At 32.7% G+C, this 24,939-nt stretch overlaps 2 protein-coding genes across 2 annotated transcripts; both read left to right on the top strand.

Moving 5' to 3' along the window:
• Nucleotides 1-11,078: 11,078 nt before the first annotated feature.
• Nucleotides 11,079-17,436, top strand: LOC120133651 (homeobox-leucine zipper protein ATHB-15-like). The gene is made up of 18 exons (XM_039150216.1): nt 11,079-12,510; nt 12,725-12,884; nt 13,099-13,199; nt 13,342-13,432; nt 13,628-13,723; nt 13,812-13,925; nt 14,007-14,090; nt 14,204-14,359; nt 14,450-14,524; nt 14,692-14,798; nt 14,874-15,066; nt 15,272-15,457; nt 15,591-15,671; nt 15,777-15,911; nt 16,005-16,330; nt 16,686-16,791; nt 16,891-17,040; nt 17,148-17,436. Exons 1-18 carry the CDS (start codon nt 12,302-12,304, stop codon nt 17,292-17,294), a joined length of 2,517 nt encoding a protein of 838 aa, XP_039006147.1. The 5' UTR covers nt 11,079-12,301; the 3' UTR covers nt 17,295-17,436.
• Nucleotides 17,437-22,469: 5,033 nt separating this feature from the next.
• Nucleotides 22,470-23,270, top strand: LOC120133075. The gene has a single exon (XM_039149759.1). The coding sequence runs from the start codon at nt 22,565-22,567 to the stop codon at nt 23,168-23,170; it is 606 nt and encodes a 201-aa protein (XP_039005690.1). The 5' UTR covers nt 22,470-22,564; the 3' UTR covers nt 23,171-23,270.
• The last annotated feature ends 1,669 nt before the right edge of the window (nt 23,271-24,939 follow it).

The following is a 24,939-nucleotide window of genomic DNA, read 5'->3' as shown; positions in this document are numbered from 1 at the left end:
ATTCTACGGGGCACTTCGTGCATTTATACGAGCTGTGGTGACAGCATAGTGCACAACCTCTATAGACTCACATATCGATAGTTCTCACATATATACATGGGCTAATCCAGAAATATGAACAAATATAAGTTAGTGGTATGATAAATGCTATAGAAATGATATGATGTTGTGTGTGTATAGTGTTTGATTGAAATAGTATGTGATTATATGATAAACTGTTAATGATGAACTATGTGTATGCATGTATTTACTGCAATTAATCTGATATGATTTTATACGATATGAAAAATGCATGAAGTTGTTGTAACATGATAGAACAGAACATGCATGTATCAATATAGGTTTTAAAGTGCATTAAGTTGTTATGCCTCACTAAGTCTTCGACTTAGCGTGTGATTGTTTCACACGTAGGTTTCGAGAAGAGTAAGGAGTGATGCGGAGCAAGACAGGTCAGTTTTCCTTACCAAAAGATCAGATCAGAAATCTTTGACAAAGTATGTTTTTGGTTATGTATAAAGTGTTGGCATGTAATAAGTCATTAAGTACGAGCACTCTGATAAAGTCTGTATTTTGTTTTAAATAAAGTTTTAAATTTCCCGGGATTTTTCTTAAGAGTCAAGGTTTGAAAAGTCAATGTGACACTTCGGACTCGTATCCGGGTCGGATACGGGTTGGGGGTGTTACATTTAATGGTATCAGAGCTATGGTTTAGCCGATTCTCGGCATAAACCGAAGTCCAAAGTGTCATAAAAGGTGTACATGCCAACATAGATTGAAAAATTTCTGATCTGATAGTGTAAGGAATACGTTGTCTTGCTAATAAAATAAGAATAGTTTAATACAGTAGAAATCCGATCGTGATAATTTCGAAGTAAGTGAAAGGTGATATTCCTGATGGTGATAGCTATTCACTTGCCCTGGCCAGGCAGGATGAAGAGCGGACACCTCAGGAAATGCCTAGTAAGATCAAAAGTTGATTTCCGAAAGCTGAAATCATATCTGAATAATGATAGAAAATTTTCATCGTTTGGAATCGGAAAAACGATGTAGAGTAGTTTTGCTATTATGTGAATAAGATAGAATATGGTGAACGGGTGTCACCATAAGAATGTTAAAAAGATCTAATGACGTGATGATTACGTATAGAAGAACTCAAGGATAAGTGCATCAGTGACAAGCATATAAGATGTATATGTCAGAGCTTATGAGTTTGGAACGAAGTGATAATATTGCGCATAAACAAGAGTATGTTTATGATAAGGGTTTGCAGTTAAGATGGAAATAGTTAGCATTGGCTACCTAGAGTATGTGATAAAAATGTACTGGAATTATAAGATTATAAGATATTTTCAGGATATAATAACCAGATCTGCAATGGATCTGGATACAGTTGCATATTTGGATCATAGTAATGTGGTATAGTAAAGGAAAAGGAAGTAAGAATTGGTATATTAAATAACGCTGAGGATTGATAAGAAGAGTTTGAGAATATATATCGATAATCAGATTATAGGACACAGGAAGTCAGAATGTTGAGTATGAATAAAAGAAATTTCGGGATATATGAGAATAGAGGTGAAATTGATAAGTTGAGTAAGTGAATTTTTAAGATAATTTCGATTTGACAGGATGTATGTGTTGGTTGATTAGGGTTTGTACCCTAGATTGAACATATATTATTGACTAGCTGTCAGAGTAAAAGGGATAGAACAATAAGATTGAAGGAAAAGATAAAGTTGAGTTAATTGATTACAATGTGAATTTGAATATGGTTGTATACTCTGAGCAGATAGCTATGATGTAGAAACTGAGATAAGTATTTGCATGGAACCTTCAGGAAGAAAAATACAAGTATAAGAATGATAAAGAATGAAGTTATGTATAAGAAATGGGTTATTAAAGTAATGAGGATGCAATGAAGATTGGTACATAAAGATGAGTATAAGTAATAAGACAAGAGTATGTGAACATGAAAGGAAATATATGATTTATGTATAAGGAATAAGGAATAAAGAAATGAAAGGGATTGATTTAAAGGATCAGATACGATGACTATGGAAGTACCGAGGACAATTTTGATATAGAAATAAGACAAGTGTACAAAGTGATGTGAAAATATTGTTTGACTCCTTAAAGTATAGATTTAATCACATTGAAGAAGATTTAAAGTTGTGTTTTGGTCAAATGATGACGAAATACAAGTTTGGTATGGTTATAAGGTAATTAAAGATTGATAATAATTTGATTGATTAAGGATTTTGAGTGATAAGAACTGATGCTATTGGTTATATGATAAGCAACAGAAGAGGAATGTATAAACGAAAAAAAAAGATAGTTGGAACTTAAGGATTGAAAAGTAAGTTTCTCATGATGACAAGAAAGAATAAGTAAAGGAAGCAACATAAGAACATTTGAAGATATGTTCTTACTAAGATGTTCAGTGAAAAAAAAAATTCGAGGACGAATTTTCTTAAAAGGAGGGGAGATTTGTAACATCCGCAATACCGGGTTAGTGACCAAATTGTAAAGTTTCAGAATTTGGTGACTAAAGTAGAAGAATGAAAGAATTCAATGATTATTTGAATATATATATATTGAAGGTTATTTGGTATTTATTAAAGGAAATTAAGGGTATTATGGTCATTTGACCAGAAAGATTTTTTATAATTTTTTTTAAAAGGGTAATAAGCACGGAGGAAGAAGAGTCCAGAGCATTCTTCAGTCTTCTTCCTCCTCTCAACCGTGAAGCTTGGTATAAGGTAAGTGGGTCTTTAGTTGGTTAATTCTTTCGTTTTAAAGCTTGTTTTGATTCTTGGGATATTAAGAAAGATTAAGGAAAGCTTTAAGTGGCTTAAACCTCAAAGATTAACAAGTTATGAGAAATTAAGAAAAATGAGTTTTTAAGTGAATTTTTGATATGGAAGGAGTTAATAGATTGTGAAGTTGAATTTGACTTGTCAAGGATTAAATTAAGAGATATGAAGTGATAGAATGGGAATTAGAACACATTGAAAATTTGGTATGATTTTTGAATCTTATATGGAAGATAGAATTTTGAGTTTAAAGAAGTGATTATGGAGTAGAAATGAGTTTAAGTATGTGTATGAAAGTTAGGAATATTAAAGGGAATGAAGTATGATGTGTTGAGCTGAAAATAAAGGATTTTCGAGCTCAAAATATGATTTCTGGGCAAGGGGAATCGGTACCCATTCAAGGGGAACCGATACCCCTTCAAACGAACAAGAATTTCCAGTATGTCATGGGGGAACCGATACCCCCATAGGGGGGAACCGATTCCCCCTAAAGGAAAATTGGGAATATGGGTTTAATAAGTTAGTTTAAGTTGCTAGTATCCAATTACAAGGTGTAGGTACCTAATGATGGTCTCGAAATGTACATTTATGTAGATTCTACGCATAAAGCAATTCCGGAACGTTTGGCAAGTAAGATCGATCAAGGGAAAGATAAGAGATTGGAATTGGCTAGTGAGGCCAGGTGAGTGCATATTAGTTAGTTTATGGTGCTAAATGGAAACAAGACTTGCGACAAGTCTATTTCCTATGTTAGAATGCATGAATATATGATTATACGTATATGAATGACATGAATTGTATGTATGCATGAATATATGTGTTGACATGCTTTTGAATGTAATGTTATGAGAAGTATGTGCTATATAATGTATATATATACATATGTGAAACTGAACTATGTGACTGCATGAGAAAGATATGAGCCATATGACATGATATAGGTGAACATGAGAAAGCAAAGTATGAGATATAAACTATGTGATCATAGTAAAATATAATTATATTATTATATGATAAGTGAAATAAGCTGGATAATATTGATCTATAGGATGAAGTGAAAATAGTACACTAACTAGGGGATTTGAACATAAATGATAAGATGAACGTATAAGATAAGCTAGATGGGAAAGATTCATAGGTTTAAATAAAACTATAACACATGGGTTGAATGATAGAAATTTGTGAAGTTATATGAGAAGATTATGAGAGTGATATGAAATTGAATTAAGTAACAGATTAGATTATATATATAGAAATAATAGAAGTGAGATATGTTTATAAGTCTGCCCTAGATGAATACGAAATATAAGAGTGCTATATGATTTATATTAGGATAATCTTGAGGATATAGATATATATAGATAGATATGAAATGAAATGAAATGAAATGAGTTATATGAATACACAATTATGTGATGAAATGGTGAATTACCTGAACATGTGAATATATATATATATATATATATATATATATATATATATATATATATATATATATGTTTAAGAGAAGGCATAAGATTAAGATATAAGCAATATGACTTATAAGTATTGCTATTATAATGTTACATGATATGTTATGTATGTTAAAGGAATTATGTGATGGTATAAGAAATGCTATGAAATATATATATATGTGAAAACAAGTATAGGTTATGAGATAAGACTTATGACTATAAGCTACGTGAAAGTGTTCTAGGTGTTTCGATATATTATATGAAGTATATGATCTTATGTGAACAAGATATGATAAGTATGTTTATATGAATAAAGGTGATTGGGTGAGAAATGATAGAAATTATATGAAAACATGACATATGTGACATGTGAATTATATGGAAATGATCTACGTGCAAGTGAACTACGGGACTATGTGATCATATGAAAAGAAGCTATGTGATACGTGATATGTGAAAGTGAATTACAAGTTTATGTGAATATTTGAAATGAAATAAATGATAACGCCCATGTTATGTGTCATGAGAGCTAGGGGTATAGTTGGCATGCCAAGAGTCGAGGGTCTATTCGGTTCTTTAGGACATATGTATATTCTTTGGAACATGTGTGAAGTCTCGAAAGACACATACTTGATCCCTAGCATATGTATATGATTCTTAAGGAATTCTACGTGGTCCTTATGGACATCATTATATGGCACTACGGTGCAATTCTACGGGCACTTCGGTGCAATTCTACGGGGCACTTCGGTGCATTTATACGAGCTGTGGTGACAGCATAGTGCACAACCTCTATAGACTCACATATCGATAGTTCTCACATATATACATGGGCTAATCCAGAAATATGAACAAATATAAGTTAGTGGTATGATAAATGCTATAGAAATGATATGATGTTGTGTGTGTATAGTGTTTGATTGAAATAGTATGTGATTATATGATAAACTGTTAATGATGAACTATGTGTATGCATGTATTTACTGCAATTAATCTGATATGATTTTATACGATATGAAAAATGCATGAAGTTGCTGTAACATGATAGAACAGAACATGCATGTATCAATATAGGTTTTAAAGTGCATTAAGTTGTTATGCCTCACTAAGTCTTCGACTTAGCGTGTGATTGTTTCACACGTAGGTTTCGAGAAGAGTAAGGAGTGATGCGGAGCAAGACAGGTCAGTTTTCCTTACCAAAAGATCAGATCAGAAATCTTTGACAAAGTATGTTTTTGGTTATGTATAAAGTGTTGGCATGTAATAAGTCATTAAGTACGAGCACTCTGATAAAGTCTGTATTTTGTTTTAAATAAAGTTTTAAATTTCCCGGGATTTTTCTTAAGAGTCAAGGTTTGAAAAGTCAATGTGACACTTCGGACTCGTATCCGGGTCGGATACGGGTTGGGGGTGTTACATGTCCAAACTTCAATGACCCGCTGTTTACCCTTTAATTTTCAACGACGGTTAACAAGGCTTAAAACTTTATAGGGAAAATAATTTATATATATATTAGAGTGTTTATGTTATGTGTTTTGATAATGTCGAATAAAAGTTAAAAGGTGTACTTATTGAAAATGTGTTTTATGTTATGTTTTCATGTGCTACAAAGTGTATTTTTTGATAATGTGTTTATGTTATGTTTTCATGAGCTACAATGTATATTTCTTGATAATGCATTTATGTTATGTTTTCATGAGTTACCTTTGATCGTTTTTATTAAATTTTTATTTCAATTATATACATATAATTAACCATATTAAGCTCTTCAACTCATGAAACTAATATACCTATATACCTAAACACTCCAGTATGCATATATAAACTAATCCCATTAAGCTATTCAACTCATAGAACCAATATGTATTAAATTATGATATTAATCCCTATAGTTTTATTTTTTAAAGCATACTTTTTTAAAATGCTAAGACGCGGACGACGATCTGCGCCTTGTCAGAATATGTCAGAGGTTCAGTTAAGGCTCAAATGACAATCTGCACTTTTCCTTACGTGGTGCCAGATCGGACAAAACATCACGAAGACGTGGATCACTATCCGTCAGAAAGAGTGCTAGATCAGTAATATTAGAAAAAAATGTCTGATAGATAATTATTACCCGTACGATATTTCAGTAAAATCACCTTTATTGTATAATGATAAACAATTTCCAGTAAAATGGCATGTGATGTGTTAATAGTATTGGATTAAGTTTTCTAAATACTACATTAGATGACATTAAACTAAACAATAAGAATTGCATCTATACAAATGTTAAAACATTTCATTATACCGTTCAGTTAATGGATAATTTATGAGCATACTTAATATTTTAGTTTTTCCATAGAAGGAATTGTCAATTTTAACGTTGGAATTCGATCATGGAATTTTTTTCAAACCAGCGATTAACTAATGATGTAATCTTTTTATAATTACGAATTGAAATTTAAAGCAAATCACGTCGAAAAGGTTGCAACCGATAATGGCAGGTTTGGGGCACCTTTGTGTCAATGAAATCTTTAGTCATTTAAAATTTAGGGTTGGGAATTAATTTGTGTATTGAATCAGTTCACCCCGAAATTGGTTCATATTTAGGCAACTCTTTATTTTCGAATGGTCATTTGGGATTTATAACCTTTATAAAGTTCACATTTTACCTGTTATTGTTATAAAAATATAAATTAAATTAATTATTCTAATTTCGATCGTTTATAAGGTAGTGCTAATTATTCGAAAATTTTGAATTATCGATATTCAGATTATTAAGTATTTAGTCATTTAATTATTTCTTTTGTAGTTTTGTTATGATCACTTAATTCCTTTTTTAAAAAATTATATTTAATATTATGTATTAATTAAGTGAATTCAATGATTAAGATATTTTTTTGAGATATTGAGTTTGAGCATCGTAAATGTCGAGAGTACGAATGTTCAATATCAAATAATTGAGAGTTTTTGAATAAATATCATTTTATATTTAATATAAATTTATAAAAAAAACATATATTTTTATTTTAGTTTAATCATCTATTATTAAAAATTATCCATAATTTTTTTATCATAATGTCATGTTATATGAAAAAAAATTAAAACTAAACAAATATTATTGAAAACGTAGGATTTTCATAAATCTTTTTTTAAAAAATATTTTAATTATTAGGGTAAGACGATTTTTTCACGATAAACACTATTAATACTACAAAATCTTCAATAAATGCCATCGTGCCATGTTATTGACGGTTATTGTGTAACCTTTAAAGTTGTTTTTAATGGAAATGTATAATGATAAAAATAGTATTTAATATTTGTTTAAATAATTTTTAATTATTATTTTTTAGAAGTATTTTAATTTTTAATATTTTAATTTTATTAAAATAACATATATTAGATGAACATTGCTAGTTAATTGATTAATTATTAATATATGTTACTGATTTAAGATTTTCACATTTGTTTGATTGTTAGTGTGACATATAACACATCATCAATATAATAATATGATATGTGTCAAGTCATCCAAAATGATAATATAACATATAATATATTGGTAATTTAATACATGTAAAAATATCATATTATCAATATATGTTACGGTTAATCATTTAACTATTTTCGTTAAATAAAAAAGTTAAAATGTTAGACTGAAATATTAAAAAACAAAGGTTAAATTAATATTTTTTACAAATATTATAAAATCATTTTAGCATTATAAAGAAATTGTGTGTCACTTGTTAGAATTAATATATATAAAAAAGCATGAATTAAGCGAACTCAGTGTTAAAAGAACTGTTGTTAGGCTTAATGGTCAAATAAGTACCTAAACTATACATTTTATGCCAAATAAGTGCATGCATTTTTTTAATCTCATCCATGTGTCTAATGTTAAAAACGTTAACACTTTAGGTACTCGGGCCGTCAACGGCGTTAGTTTTTCACATTAGGTGACATGTGTCACAACATAATAATTTTAAACTTTTATATAAAACTTAAAAATAAAATTATATATTTTTAAAATAGAAAACACGTAAATTTCGAAATAACTCTAAACTTTGAAGACATTTATTTCAACCTGTAAACCTAGGTCGACCACCGCTCTTTGTCGTCGAAAAAACTCCACTCGACCTCCTCCCCTCAACGACCAAAACTCCTATGAAATTGTGAATGATCGACGACCGATCGACGACAAATCAATGTGTTAAATCCAGCAAACCCCATGATAAAATCGCGATTCCACCTAATTTCAATGGAAAATCGACAATAACTATGGCGATGACTGTGAATTAAAGTTAGGATTTGAGGTTTAAGGTTGCTTTATAATATAAAAAGAGTTAGTATTTTTTATAAATATAATAATAATTTTAATATTTATTTTTTTTCAAAAATACTTGATTGTGACACATGTCACATAATAGGGAAAACTAATGTTGTTGACAGCCCAGACACCTAAAGTGCTAACGTTTATACCGTTAGACATTAGAATGAGTAAAAAAAAAGTAGACACTTATTTGACACAAAATGTATAGTTTGAACACTTATTTGGGCATTAAACCTTGTTGTTATTTATTGAGGTATCGAATTCAAGTACCATAAATTTTAGAGATACGAGCGTTTAATATCAAATGATTAATAATTATCTTTGGATATATATTATATTATACTTATCCATGATATATATATATATATATATATATATTATTTTTAAATAAATTATATATTTAATCATAATTACTCGGAGGAAATGAAAATAAAAATTTTAGTGGAATGAAAATCTGAGAAAATAAAAAAATAGTTAAATAAACCGATGAAATGTATTTGTTTATAAAATATATTGATTTAAGATAATAAAGTAGTAAATGAAATTATAAGCTTCAATGTTTCGTATAGTCGTAATGCTATTATCGAGAAGAATCGTAAGTAGGGGTATGCATGTAAACGAACGGAAATTAAGCAAACAGATATAAATCGTTTGACGGGAAATTCGTTTTTTTATTAAACGAACGAACATGAATAATATTTTGTGTTCATTTAATTAAATGAACGAACATGAACAAAGGGCTCGTTCGTTCATTTGCGTTCGTGAATGTTCGGTAATATGCTCGTTTATGTTCGTTCGTTTATATTCGTTCATTTATGTTCGTTCGTTTATGTGCGTTCATTTATGTTTAGCTCAATCTCTCTATACCTATTTAAAATATTAAATTCCAATAATTTATTTATGTTCGTTTACATTCATTTATTTTAAATACAAATATAAAAACTCAAAACAATTAAATATAATATAATCATAAGGAAATAAAAAAAATCTATTTTCATTTATGTTCGTTTACGTTCATTTATTGTGTTCGTTTACGTTCGTTCATTTGTGTTCGTTTACGTTCATTTATTGTGTTCGTTTATGTTCGTTTACATCCGTTTCTTTATGTTCGTTCATTTGTATTCGTTTATCATTTAAATGAACGAACATAAACGAATACAAATAAGCTACATTCTTTAATGAACAAACACAAATAATAAAATTCGTTCGTTTATGTTCGTATTCATTTATTTATTATATTAAAATTAAACAAACGAACATAAATATATATAGAAATCTTGAATAAAAGAGAGAATGGTGGCTAGGGAGTCTTGAATAAAAGAGAGAATGGTGGCCAGGGAGTCTTGAATAAAAGAGAGAGGTTGGAAATCGAGACGCATGCAAAAATCTCATCATGATGTCTACACTGACCCCCGCCCCCGCCTCTATCTCTTACCATTGTATTTTTCTTCTTCTTAATTTTGTATATACCCATTTCCCCCATCTGTTTTTATTATTTTAACGCTTTTGCCACTCCCCTCTCCTTTTTTATGCTTCCGACTTATACGAGTATTTTATTGAAACCAATTAAAAATTTAAAGTTTGCATGAGAATGTGATTTTTTAAAAATATAATATTATAATGAGCAAATTGTTTATCGCGTGAGTAAATTATATATTGGAATTAAATTTTTGTACTATATTCATTAACGACGTCGTTGTAACATTATGGCGTTTGAGATCATTACGAAGAGAAATTTCGACAACTAAAGCTTTGAATTCCATAAGAAAAATAAATAAAAAGAAATACCAAGATCCTCGTCTTTACAGTTCCACGTGGCGGAGGTAATGTTTTTATAACGTGGATACGTGTTTATTTTGAAATATAATAATTTTATATTAATCATTTATTTTATTGATGAAGTTTATTTTAAATTTTTATTTAATTATCTTATTATTAATATATGTTGACCTTAAAATATATTTATAAAACTATCACTGTCAAAAAATAAACAATATCAGAAGAAAAAATGACCGAATTGTTTTCGTGCTTTACAAAAACACTTAAAAGATTGAACATCTATCCTAAACTGCATATAATTTGAACGTCAATTTTTATATAATAATAATTGAGAAAACGTAACATGTTTTTTGTATATTTTCTTAAAAACATCATATAATACGATATTCTTTCTTTTTAAATTATTTATTTCGCCCTAATTAAAAAATAATTTCTCCAACATTCTATATATATATATTTTTTCAAACCATTATTTTCATCATTTTGTCAAATTATTTATAGAAAGAGCCATTTATCGTCATATCGTATTTTTTAAGGCAAAGGGTAAAAGAGTAATCGCAATCAAATCTCCTGACAAAAGAGGTTATAATTAGAGGAGAGTATTTAAGCATTGTGTTTGAAGCAAAGGGGAGGGCAAACAGGACAATTGATTTATAAAACAAATCAAAATAAGAATATTAAAAAATAAATTCTCATACTTTACCGCCGTTGGTCTGCTGTTATGCACAGTGAAGTAGATCTCTCCCCCTCTCTCTTCCTATGTTTTGTGTTTCACTTCACAGTGATGAAGCCAAAAGAAGTGACGAACCAATGAAAATCTTTGCAGATGTAAGAACCAAATATATAAAATACCAAACTATAATGAGTTGAAAATAAAATAAAACCCTCAAAAGCTAAAGCAATAGCCCATCAAAGCACTACTCTCTCTCTCTCTGTCTGCCCATTCTTACTTTTTTTTGCCTTTCGGACGCCCACCATAACCATTTTATCAACAACAATTCTTCTACTGTTCTCTTATGTTTTCTTAATCTGGTTCGGTTGTTGTTTTGTAAATCTTTTTTTGTTCGAAAAAGAAAAATTCTAATGGTGAAGAGTAAAGCTATGGTATTTGGTTGATTGAATCACCGGAAAGAAATAAACTATGTTCCAGAGGTTAGGGACGATTTGGGTCTTGCCCGAAATAGAGACCGGTGAAGCGGTGCCGTGAAAGGTGGTTCTTTGGGTTTGAGCTGGATAAATCTCTGTTTTTCACGAAGAGAGATAGAGAGAGAAAAAAGGCTGCTTTGAATCCTGAGAAAAGTCGAGCTGGAAAACGTTTCTTTTGCGTTTTTTTAAGGTCCGTTTAATTTTAAAGGTGGCATCTTGGTGGCTCAATATCGAAAGGTTGGATGATTGGAATTGTTAACTCTCTCCTAGGCCAAAGTTTTTTAATTTTTGTTTGCTGAAAAGAAATGGTTGGGTGAATCAGATCGGTTATTTGGGTTTAGAGGCTCCGATCCAAGTATAAATCTATCTCCAATCAGGATATAGTTGTCCCTTGTTGGGTTTTATTCTTCTTGTCCTCTTTTATTTCTCTTCTGCATATCTAACATTTCACAGTAAAGCATTGAACAATTCCGTAGTCTCAAGATTTCAGGTACTTGTGTGGAAAATCTAGTTGAAAGCAAAAGAAGAAGAAAATCCATTTGTGCCCTCTTAGTTTCCAAACTATGAGCCAAGGAAGATAGAGACAAAGCAAAAAAAAACCCTTCTTCTCCTTGGTTCTTCTTGCTGGGTTTTTTTCAAAAGTGTGAACTTTGGTTATTAGATTGAGTTTTAGTGGTTTTGTGAAGTTACTCGCGGTTTGAGGAAAAGGAACTGCAAAAGTTCGTGCGGTATTAGGAAAGGTCGGCTATTTGGGTTTTTTTTGGTAGCTGTGAAATTTCAAGGGTGAAGTTTGAAAGATGGCAATGTCCTGCAAGGATGGTAAACCTGGGAGCTTGGATAATGGGAAATATGTAAGGTACACACCTGAGCAGGTCGAGGCCCTTGAAAGGCTGTATCATGAATGCCCTAAACCCAGTTCGATTCGTCGGAAGCAGCTGATTAGAGAGTGCTCTATTCTCTCCAACATTGAGCCAAAACAGATCAAAGTTTGGTTCCAAAATAGAAGGTTTGCTTTTGGTGCAATTGCTTAGTGCAACTTATGTGTTTCAATGAACTTGTAGTCTGTTTTATTGATAATGATTCAAGAAACGAATATAAGCAACTAGTGAAATATGGATTTTTAGTATTTGTTTTGTTCTTGGTTGGTCAGAATTTTTTTTCAGGTGGAAAACTATTAAAATTAATAATGCACGTTATTATGTATGTTTTGGATTTGTCAGATGTAGAGAGAAGCAGAGGAAAGAGACATCACGCTTTCAAGCTGTGAATAGGAAGCTGACAGCAATGAACAAGCTTTTGATGGAGGAGAATGATAGGTTGCAGAATCAGGTCTCACAGCTGGTGTATGAGAATGGTTGCTTTCGTCAGCATACTCAGAATGTGAGAATTTATGCTCTCTGTCTTAGCTTCTGGGTGGTTGCTTCTAGCTGTAATTTTTTTCTTTACATCTATTTTGTTTAAGTACAACAAGAAAACTAGATATTTAACTGTTTGCCAATTCAACTAAATCGGTACTGAATTTGCATTGATGTACTGTAAATGAATTTTATTTACATGGAAATTCAGAGAAAAAGATTGGATTGTCTACTTGCAGGCGACCCTTGCAACCAAAGATCCTAGCTGTGAATCGGCGATGACAAGTGGTCAACACCGTGTGACACAGCAGAATCCTCCTAGAGATGCTAGTCCTGCAGGGTTTGATCCATTTCTTTCATTGTGCTTCCTCCTTTCGCTACCTATTGGCATACCTAGTTGTATGCCGAGAAGTATGAAGAGGATTTTTAATGAGACATTCTATTCTTATAAAAAAAACTGATACTTGTAATTTCTTTTCCAGGCTGTTGTCCATTGCAGAAGAAACTTTAGCAGAGTTTCTTTCAAAGGCCACTGGAACTGCTGTAGAGTGGGTCCAAATGCCTGGAATGAAGGTATATCCTGACCTCCCCCTAATATTTTCAATAATCCCAAACCTTCCCGAGGACTTATTTTATTCTTTTAATGGTTTGCCGTGCCTTTCCTGAATTGTAACTTTCTGGGTAAATTTTGAGTTAGAATGCAATTGCTTCGTTAAGCAGCATTTGGTTTTTAATCTATTCTCTGTATCTCCTTTTTTACTTGAACAGCCTGGTCCGGATTCCATAGGAATCGTTGCTATTTCTCATGGTTGCCCTGGAGTGGCAGCACGTGCCTGCGGCCTTGTGGGTCTTGAACCTACAAGGGTAAGTCTAATTCTCTTTGTAGCCTGTTAGAATGTCTTCTTCACATTGAAGTTAAACTTTACAGTTCAAACAATTATGCTCCTTCCAGGTTGCAGAACTCCTCAAGGATAGGCCTTCGTGGTTCCGCGATTGCCGAGCTGTGGATGTTTTGAATGTGCTGCCTACTGCCAATGGTGGGACCATTGAGTTGCTGTACATGCAGGTGAGGGATCACTACTCTGTTGTGTTTGCAAGACTTTGTTGGTTCTTTGTTTAATTATTACTTCACATTTTTTGTATATAGCTCTATGCGCCAACGACATTGGCGCCTTCTCGCGACTTCTGGTTGTTGCGTTATACTTCTGTTCTAGAAGATGGAAGCCTCGTGGTATGTGAATAAGTTGGTTTATTTTGGATATAATACAATGAATGGCACAGGCACACCTACCTTTTATCTCATAAATAAAAATCTCTTTCATAAATGCCTTTTGCATTGCTTAGGTATGTGAGAGATCTCTGAAAAATACTCAAAATGGCCCAAGCATGCTTCCAGTGCAGAATTTTGTGAGAGCAGAAATGTTTGCGAGTGGATACCTTATTCGCCCTTGTGAAGGGGGTGTTTCAATCATACACATTGTGGATCATATGGATTTGGAGGTATGCTTTTCTATTTTTATGTAAATTGTCTTCAATGTTTTAAACTATATGTATTAGCTAAACTTAATTGGAATGTTTCTCATCAACCAGCCTTGGAGTGTGCCAGAAGTGTTGCGCCCTCTTTATGAATCATCAACAGTGCTTGCTCAGAAAACGACGATGGCGGTAAAATTGGTTTTACAGTTGGCATTTATGTATTTTTCCCCTTCTCCTTTTGGTGTCATGAAAATCTCAAACTGTTTGGAGGAAGGCTTGTATATTCATGATTACCATAGCTGCAGCTTTAGAAAAGCGGTGAAGATATACATTTTTTTTTTCTAATTTTCCTTTAGGCTTTACGGCAACTGAGGCAGATAGCTCAAGAGGTTTCTCAACCTAATGTGACTGGCTGGGGTCGACGACCAGCAGCCTTACGGGCACTTAGCCAGAGGTTGAGCAGGTTAGTTTCGAAGTTCTTGTCATAAAGTATTTTCTGCCTGTTAAAATTATATGCCATTTAAACGATTCGTAACAGGGGTTTTAATGACGCTGTCAATGGTTTCACTGATGAGGGGTGGTCAATGATGGGAAACGATGGCATGGATGATGTTACTATACTTGTGAACTCATCTCCTGACAAGCTAATGGGCCTCAATCTTTCATTTGCTAATGGGTTTCCATCTGTCAGCAATTCAGTCTTATGTGCTGTAGCCTCAATGCTTTTACAGGTGAGGATGCTTTATATGTTTCTGATGAACTACTTGGCGATGCTTACTATAGAGGGCTTTTTCTTTCCCCACCTCCCATCTCTGTCAAAACTGAAAGTCATCCTATTATCTGAATATTTCTAGAATCTGCATAGTTGCAATTATCATATTGACATGTCTTTATTTTGTTGATATATATATTTTTGCTCTTTGGTGTCTCTTTTAGAATGTTCCTCCAGCAATCCTACTTCGTTTCCTACGGGAACACAGATCAGAATGGGCTGACTGCAGCATTGATGCCTACTCAGCTGCAGTTGTTAATGTTGGTCCCTGTAGCCTACGAGGATCTCGAGTAGGAGGTTTTGGCAGTCAAGTTATACTTCCCCTGGCACATACTATTGAACATGAAGAGGTAGGAATATTGAATTTATATCACTTAAAATGCTATTAGTTTCAAATTTTGAACTTTCTGCCATGATGATTTTGCCATTTGGGTTTTACTTATGTTTAGTAATGTTATGTGACCATTTTTATACTATTATTAGTCCTTAGAGGTGATTAAATTGGAGGGAATTACGCAATCTCCTGAAGATGTACTAATGGCGAGAGATGTTTTTCTCCTGCAAGTAAGTATCGTTGTTTTCACTCTACTTGTTATGTGACCATGTTCTCTTTGTTATTTTCAAGACCTATGTTTGCATAATTCACTTTACGGTGCTATTGTTTTATAGCTATGCAGTGGAATGGATGAAAATGCTGTGGGCACCTGTGCTGAGCTTATATTTGCTCCCATAGATGCTTCTTTTGCTGATGATGCACCTCTTTTACCTTCTGGTTTCCGTATCATTCCTCTCGATTCTGGGAAGGTTAGACTCTTTCTATTATGATGAGTCGGTGCTTTTCTTTCTTTTCCTTCATCTTTTGTGAAGTTTCTTAATAAGCCCCGGAAAGTGATGCAGGAAGCCTCTAGTCCAAATCGCACTCTTGACCTAGCTTCTGCTCTTGAGATTGGGCCAGCTGGAAATAAAGCATCTAATGATTGTTCTGCTGGTGCTGGCTGCGTGAGATCTGTGATGACCATAGCATTCGAGTTTGCTTTTGAGAGCCACCTTCAAGAACATGTAGCATCTATGGCCCGACAATATGTTCGTAGCATTATATCATCAGTTCAGAGGGTGGCATTGGCACTTTCTCCATCATATTTAAGTTCACAAGCTGGTCTCCGAACCCCACTAGGTACTCCTGAAGCACAGACTCTTGCACGTTTGATCTGTCAGAGTTATAGGTACGTCACCCTGCCTCATCTTTCTGGGATGTATTTTATTCCTTGAAATATTATTTTGATATGGAGTTGGAAAACTGGATTCAACCTCAACAGGCTATTTGCCTGAACTATGAAAGGGTAGCAGAAGAAACATGATCGTTCATGTAGTGTCAAATGGGGGATACCTATCATTTGGTCTTTAATGCTTTTACCCTTTGTGACGAGAGATTTGAAAATCTGACTTGTTGAATTTGTTGTCTACTGTTGCATTGATATCTTGTACCATGCATTCATAAAACGTTGCATTTGCTCGGCATTTGTGATAGTAACAATTGTGGGAATTTTGAACAAGGTATGATTTGTTATAATTTTGCAGGGTCTACATGGGCGTTGAGTTGCTCAAATCCAACACTGAAGGGAGTGAATCTGTTCTCAAGACCTTGTGGCATCACTCGGAAGCTATCATGTGCTGCTCTCTTAAGGTATGTGTGAAGTACATATTTCCTCCATTTCATACCTTTGTGTTGTTTTCTGTAAGACTGTTTTTTTTTTATATCTAAAACTAATAGATGTTTCTGCAGGCATTGCCCGTTTTTACATTCGCAAATCAGGCTGGTCTAGACATGCTGGAGACAACCCTGGTTGCTCTGCAGGACTTAACTTTGGAGAAGATATTTGATGAACATGGACGAAAGTCTCTCTGCACGGAATTCCCACAGATAATGCGACAGGTCTAGCATTTCATTCTGATTTTGAACCTGACAGATCATCCTTAAATACAAAAACCCAATTAATGGATAGCTAGATTTTACGGAGTTGTTTTATTTTGTGGTGTTAGGGATTTGCTTGTCTACAAGGTGGAATATGTTTGTCAAGCATGGGAAGACCAGTTTCATATGAGAGAGCAGTAGCTTGGAAAGTGTTGAATGAAGAAGAGAATGCTCATTGCATCTGCTTTATGTTTATCAATTGGTCTTTTGTCTAAACTTTTGCACCCTCGTGGTGAGACAAAATTATCGGACAATGTTTCGTTGGTTTGATTGTGTAGTGGCAAAAACCCCTTATGTTAAATCTTCAGGTCTGTTATTCCTCCGTACTTTTAATGTAATGAGTATTTTATGCTCGAATCAGTTGGTGTACTGTGGGTGTGAAACTATATTTGTGCTATTCAGGATTTTAGAAAGTTCAGTTAGGTTCGATCTGATTGGTTTGGTCTCGACTGTGAACCAGACACTACACATACAACGTGTTCTAGTTTTTTTTTCTAGTGACAACAAAGTCCATTGAAAGGACCGTGGACCACCAATGTTTGGTCTTCGAGGGCCACGTTTCAACTGTTAAGTATTGTTGGATGGTTGAAGACCTTGAAAATGTTAGCCAATCAATTTACTAACTCGAAAGTTGGTTGTGAAGCCATGCCATGTGCCAACTGTATTGATCTGATGGAGAGAACACCCGTTCAAAATCTGATATGATTCACCGACGGTTGGTTTTCGGATAAAGTCGGTCCAAAAGTTACGGATGAAAATTAGCCTTTTATTATTACTCCTATTTCCTTTTTCCTTTATTTAAAAAATGGTATCTTCTATGTTTATTTCAAGACACATTAGTAATGTATCGCCGGTATTCTACCATACAAGAAAAAAATGGTACTTAAAATAATATGGTTCATTTATTGATGTATATACGGATTTAATACATGGAAATGGGATACAAACTTAAAATCAGTAAAATGGAGGAGCAGAGGACGCCGACCCTTCCACAAATACTGTTTAACATCAGGACCTAGCTGTTTTTACTCGAAAGAAGTTACCATGCAACACAAGCAGAATGTTCGTGTGTTGGAGGAAAAGGGATTCGAAAAAAGCATTTGGAGCATCCCTAGAAAAACCCAGCTATATACCCACTTAGCGGAAAGGTGGTTTAAGCTTTTGGTTACATGTAGGTCAGTGACCTGTATTAGCAAATTAATAACAATAATTGGACCAAACCCAAAAAGAAAACTACCGAGTTAATAAAAGGTTTGGCCCACACAAAGGGAGGAAAAAATAGGTTAATAAAATATTATTGACCATTATGATGGGGTTGGCCTCTTCTCTTCTCTTCTCTTCGCTTCTCATCTCATCTCATCAGTTTGGAGCATTTAGATTGTTGATGCCCCTTGTAATTGCTGGAATGCAACTGGTACTTCTGGCAATCCCACCATTCTTCTGAGTACCTGATCTGTCCCTAGGGCAAATAGATTTTGCCCTAAGACTTTTCGCATCTCTCGAACTCTTCCTCAAAATCTACCTCATGGCTTCAGCTGTCAACAGAGCTGGATAAGCCCTCCCAATCTTGTTAAACCTAGCACATGTGTTCATATGTGCGCTCAAGCCTTCCTCTATCTTCCCTCCGTTTTTCTCCATCTCTTATTTCACCGCCTCCGCACACAGTCCGCATATCCATTTCCCCAAGAACTTGTTGCGGATTCGCTCGATGTATTCCGGGGTGTACTCTTCGCTCATCCCGCAACACTCGAACTTTGCATCTTCCACTTCGGATATAGGCGGCAGCTGGTTCTCACACGTTGCGGATGTTTCTTTGTAGTTATCGAGCACTTCCTTGCTCACTTGGAAAGTGATATCGGATACGGTCCGGTGGAGGCTGTCCTTGGAGAGTTTAGGTGGCAATGGGAAGTTGTTTGCGTAAGTGCTAGTAGTAATAGCATCTCCATGTGGTGCCATTTTAATGGAAACTTGGCATGAAACTGAGGATTGAAGCTTTAGTTGAACTGAAGAACCTTAGAGAAGATACTTTGTCAAACTCAAATGATCGGTTGATAGAGAGTTAAACGCTTGAAACTAGGTTATTTATATAATGTCCGAACCGAACCGAACCCTTTCTTTTTGTACCTTACAAGTGACATTTATGTGTAGACTCACATGTCGACTATCGGCTCAGAAACATGCTAGATTTTTCAAGAAATGGCAACTTGCCTTCAACTTTTGGGTTTAAAAGCTAGCTGATTTTTTTTCTTAATCTAGAGGGAAGAGCCATCATTGTCATGTCATGGAAAAGTTTCAAAGATATTTTTTCGGTGTTCGTCTTCACCACTACTCTTCCATTTAGGGCAGTTGATCTTCGGGTGATGTAATTAATATGAAGCTTTTATGTCCTTTCTAGCTTTTTGAAGAAATGAAAATAAAACCCTACTTACTTAGATGTAGGTGGGGCATACAAACTTCAAAAATTAAGCTGTATTTGAAATAATTTGTTATTCCAAAATTATATACATACAAATCAAAATCTACATGCATGAAAAATACATAATTTAGTTTATTGAAAAATTGATCTTTGTTAAGCTTTAAAAATTAAATTGAAATAAATTGTTTATATAAAGCATGAAAAATATAAAACTTTAGCCATATTTGCATCTTATAGCCCAACCACTTATACTTTTGAAGGACAACCCCAGAGCTTAACGACTCACGAGAGAAGCAAGCTAAAAGGGGATAAAATCAAAACGTGATGAACATAAAAGGCTTAAATACGATTATAATTTTAGAAATAATCAAATACGAACATACTTGTTTCTAATTGATAACCACACAGGAATCAAAGACGGTAAGAGAGGAAGAAAGGTAGTTGAAGGTCCAAAACTTGCACGGTTGTAAATGTGCAGCAACATGTGGATTATGACAATGAGATGCTATGAAATTGATTATAATGAATGTGACTTAATTTCATTAGGTTTGTGGCGTCGCCATCCTCATTTTGTTATATTTGTAGAATGCAAACTCCTCCACCCTCATCTTAATTAGGTTTGTGATTTAATTTGATTCCATATGAAAAGTTGATAAATAAAAAAAAACTACAAAAACCTAGCTTTTGTGGTCGGTTTGAATTTACTGTTTCCACTGTAGTTTTTTATTTTATTTTTTACTCGTTTGGTATTTTTTTAATCAAAACGGGGTTTTTAGCTAAAAGTGACACTAAACGAGACTTTACTAGTAAATGATTTAAATTTAAAAAAAAATAAATTCGAGAAAATTTGAACTACAACTATATTAGATTTAAAAACCGAAGAAGACCAAATTTGTAAATAAAAATGAATGATAATTATTTTATTAAAAATTATTTATAAATATTATATAATTCTATTCAAAGTTTATTGTAATAAATTACACTATTGATATTTATTTTAAACAATAAAATGAAATAAAATTAATAAGTTGTATACAAAAATTCTAATTTAATTTTTTAAGTGGACTTGAGTTAATTTACAAACTTATTTATTTAATGTCTTTGGATTAGGCTGGAGGTATGATTGTATTTTGGATTTGGATGATAGTTATTTGGATGTGGACTTTGGATAGTATATTTGGATTGGGGTTAGGTTATAAGCATCTTGAATATGTATAAACTTTGTAAGATAAAATATTTTCAATAATGATACTCCCTTTGTCCCATTAAATCTATCTACTGTTGATTTTTTTTGTCAAATTCTTTTAACTTTGATTTATTGTTGATAAAAATATGAAAAAATATATTTTTAAAATCCTTAAATCAAGTAGTTTTCAAATATATATTTTATAAAATACTTAAAATAATCAAGGTCAAAGTTTAAAAAATTTGACTTTTTAAAATTCAATAATGAACACTTTAGTGAGACGGTGGCAGTATCTTATAATCGAAAGAAAGAAAGAGAGAAATCATCCAACAACGGCTGAGACGACGACGAAATGAAGTGAAGATCTAATAAAAATTAAAAGTTTAAAAATTTTAATCTATTATTGTTAACTATCAGATCAACTTGAAATCAAAATATGTTAATCTCTTTGTCAAATAAAGATTTTTCAACTTTGAAATTGACCTACGACTATTCTATTAACAAGGGAAATATCTTTTTAGCAGTTTTTAATTTGGAAAATTAGAGTTTTTTTTTTTAAATTAACATGTCACATTAATATATTTTATCGATAATAATTGTAATGGAAAATTTTAATTAATATAATATAAATTTTAAAAGTTGGATAATTGAAGTGAAAACTCTATGAGTGTAGTTTACCGAATCTTATCTCTTGATTAGGTTGATAGCCTCAAAACTTTTGTTTCTAGGGCTCCATAAAATCAAATTCTAGCCAAATATTTAATTAATAATTTAATCCCCTAAACTATTTTTTATCAAAAGAAGTACCTAATTTTATAAACATCTTATTGGCCGAAAGTTCTTTTTAAGCAAAAAAAAAACGATAAAGACTAAACATGATTAACTGTAATAGTTTAAGATTTAATTTGATACAAAAAATTAGGTACTTAAAGTAAAATGAATATATAATTTGAGAACATATTATTACTCAATGTCAATATTTTTTGAATTAATGAACATATACCTTTAAGTGTTAAATAAATATATTATTATTATTATTTTATTTTTAAACTTATCAAACAGATGATATACAAATAGTTCGTAGAACCCATTGATATACCCTTGCATAGATGGTACTTCTCAGCTCGCCACATAATTATACCAGTTCTGGTTGAATAAAGCAAATATGATTTGTAAAGGAAAATACTTAAACCATAAAGGTAACACAAAACATCATCATAAACAGTGCACCCTTTGGTTATTGCGTGAAAAATGTATTTAAAAGTTCTAGTTGATAATAATTATTTTTTTTAAAGAATTCTTGCGTTGATAAAATTATTAATGAGTAATTTTTATAATTTTATGATTATATTAATTGATTATTAAGTATAATTATTGTAATTATATATTTATATTTACTAATAAATGTTCTGATAACAATTAACATCGTTAATTAATCTAGTCATAATTTATTCGAAAATTATTAAAGTATTTTATTTAAAATTATTTTTTATAAAACATTTCAATAATTTTATACTTTACGGGTCATAATTAAATAAAAAAATAAAATTTATTATTCAAAGATTTGAACACATGTATAAATATATTCAAATACATAATTTTATCATTTCACTAATAATTTTTTAAATTATATTTTAAATTATTATATATATAAAAAAATCACTTCATTCAAATTGTGGATAAAATAGTTAAAAGGTTCGTAAAATCTAAAAAAAATCATGTACTTGACGGACGTAATAAAACCTAGGTTGTACCCACGTTTAAGCAAATTTGTGTATTTCCTATATACTCCTTCTCCTCTTTCCCTCGAACCCAAACGACAACCAATTTCCTCTTGCTTCAAGTCACAAAGAGAGAAACAGTAAAGGCAAAGGCGAAAGAAAATGGAACAAAATACACCAGCGACGATCAAAAGAGTGTGGAACATTGTAAAAGCAGTCCTCTTCATGATGAGAAAAGGAATTGTATCCAAGAGAAAACTCATGGTTGATCTCAACATGATGCTTGAACGCGGCAAGATCGCAGGTGCCAAAGCCATCGACAACCTCATGTTCCACCACCACAACAACAACAACCGCCAGGTCTCAACATCTTCCACGGCGGCCAGTGAGTACGAGTTCAGCTGCAGCAACACCCCGAACTACACCTTCCCTTTCAACATCGCCGCCAAGAAGAACGGCATTAACAACTACTATCATCATTTCTTCGCCTGCACCCATGCGCCTCCTACCCCCGACGACGACATGGCCACCATGAACGCCGTTAAGGCTGCCTTGGAGATTCTCAACAAGAACGACAGCTACAACAACGTGGTGGCCTCTTCTCCTATGTTGCCAGGGTTCGGACAAACTCCGTTGGCGAGGCAACTCAGAATAACGGACACGCCTTTTCCTTTAAGGGACGTGGATGAAGAGAATGACTACGTGGACAAGGCCGCCGAGGATTTCATCAACAGGTTTTACAAGGATTTGAAGCAGCAAAATAAGTGAATTATATAGGGAGCTCCTCATGCTATATATGTTGTTCATGATGATTTTCCCGATTAGATTTAATATACGGGTGATTAAAATTTGGGGATTTTATTTCTGTAATTGATATCAACAAATAAAAGAAAATTTACGTGAAAACTACCGACAAATATTTTGTCAAATAAAAGAAAATTTACGTGGAGGGAAAAAATAATGACGGACTCGAGGATAATAATGTAATTTTTTTAAAATTATTATTATTTTAATTAAATCATTATAGATTTTTTGGGTCGGGTTAGATTTTGGTGGAGGATATAGATTTTTCGGACCTGGAGGATATATAATTTCCGGAATAGGTCAAATTTAGACGGATAATACATATTTTTCGAATCAGATCGGATTGACAAAAACTCTGATCCAACTCGACCCGTTGACATCCCTATTAATAAAGTGTATAAATAAAGAAACAAAATTGGATTTCGATTTGCTTTATAATAGGTACCTTTTTTCAAACCCAAGAAAATTAAGAGTAGTTGAGAATATTGAATGCCAATGTTATCTGGAATATGAGAATCCTTAATGCTTAAGTTGGCAAAGGAAATTTATATGTACAACTTCTTCTTGTTTATTTATTTAATTCGAATGGCAAATTTAGCATTTAGATTGTTTGAAAACTCATAATATTAGCTGTTTTGATCAGTTTAAAAGTTAAATCTATACGTTTATGTTGATAATTACGGAAAAATGCATTAATAATCTATTTAGGATTTATACTCTAGAAATAACCATTGACTACTTTAGTCACCCTAATTTCACAATCTCTCTTAAGTTTCTCAATTGATCTTGCAGGAGAAGTGGGAAAAAAAATCAATACCTAGCTTCTGTCTGTCATGGGCGCACAGTTTCATGAGCTTTCCCATTCTTTTCTTGATGTCTCCCTGGAGACATTGCTGTAGATGTGGATGTCAAAACCATACAACTGTTCATATGGTAAAAGCCAGAACTCTCGGCCCTTTGAATTTGCTTGCTCTCTTAGGATTATAGAAATTTTGACCAAAAAGCTTCTGATTGAACGTATCCTCCATTCTATTGTGTGGAATGTTCAACTGCTGTCCCCAAAAAGCTCAAAATGATGGGTCTTATTGAGTATGTATAGTCTCTCGATTATTAAGTACTTAGTTTAGAGCAGATTCTAATGACAAGTTTCTCATAATTATTTAATTAGGTTTTCTTGATCCCTAGTAGAATTGAGTAAAATTTTTCGACTGTTTGATAAAAAGGTCCTTCACTGGACCATTTTCATGGCCCGAGGAGTGGCGGAGGCCCATGGGAATGGAAAACCAAGGGCTCTTCGGCATGGAGTCCGAGATGACAATGCCACTAAAATTTGAAACAGTAACAACTATTTGTACATGGTGATTATGAAAGATTGAAACCTGCAATGAATTCTCTTTTATCAAAGATTGAAACAGTAACAACTATTTGTTGAGAAAAAAATGGATTTGATGTTCAATTTATTTTAGGGTTGTTTGTTGAGAAAGCTTCCTTCAATGTACAACATTATTGTAACTTGAAGATGAAATGGGCTTTCTTATTTATTCTTAAAAAAATAACATGTGATAGAGATATGCATGTACATACGTACAACGTATGTGTAATAATTGCAAAATCACTTGGGTTTTTATCTATATGAACTACCGAAGATTCTGTCGCTTAAACCGTATAGAAATTGCATAGAAATTCAGATGGCAACGATGAGCATTTTCAAGAGTTTAATTGAATTGAATTGT

The sequence above is a fragment of the Hibiscus syriacus genome, unplaced genomic scaffold (assembly GCF_006381635.1).
Source record: "Hibiscus syriacus cultivar Baekdansim isolate YM2019G1 unplaced genomic scaffold, ASM638163v2 tig00000142_pilon, whole genome shotgun sequence".
Lineage (NCBI taxonomy): Eukaryota > Viridiplantae > Streptophyta > Magnoliopsida > Malvales > Malvaceae > Hibiscus > Hibiscus syriacus.
The sequence above is the reverse complement of the archived record's forward strand: the minus strand, read 5'-3'. Positions and strand labels throughout refer to the sequence as shown.

Coding starts and splice junctions, on each gene's coding strand:
- LOC120133651 (XM_039150216.1), top strand. CDS start 12,302: ATGGCAATGTCCTGCAAGGATGGTAAACCTGGGAGCTTGGATAATGGG. Junction 13,433..13,627: donor TCCAAATGCCTGGAATGAAG/GTATATCCTGAC, acceptor TTACTTGAACAG/CCTGGTCCGGATTCCATAGG. Junction 14,799..14,873: donor CTTAGCCAGAGGTTGAGCAG/GTTAGTTTCGAA, acceptor GATTCGTAACAG/GGGTTTTAATGACGCTGTCA.
- LOC120133075 (XM_039149759.1), top strand. CDS start 22,565: ATGGAACAAAATACACCAGCGACGATCAAAAGAGTGTGGAACATTGTA.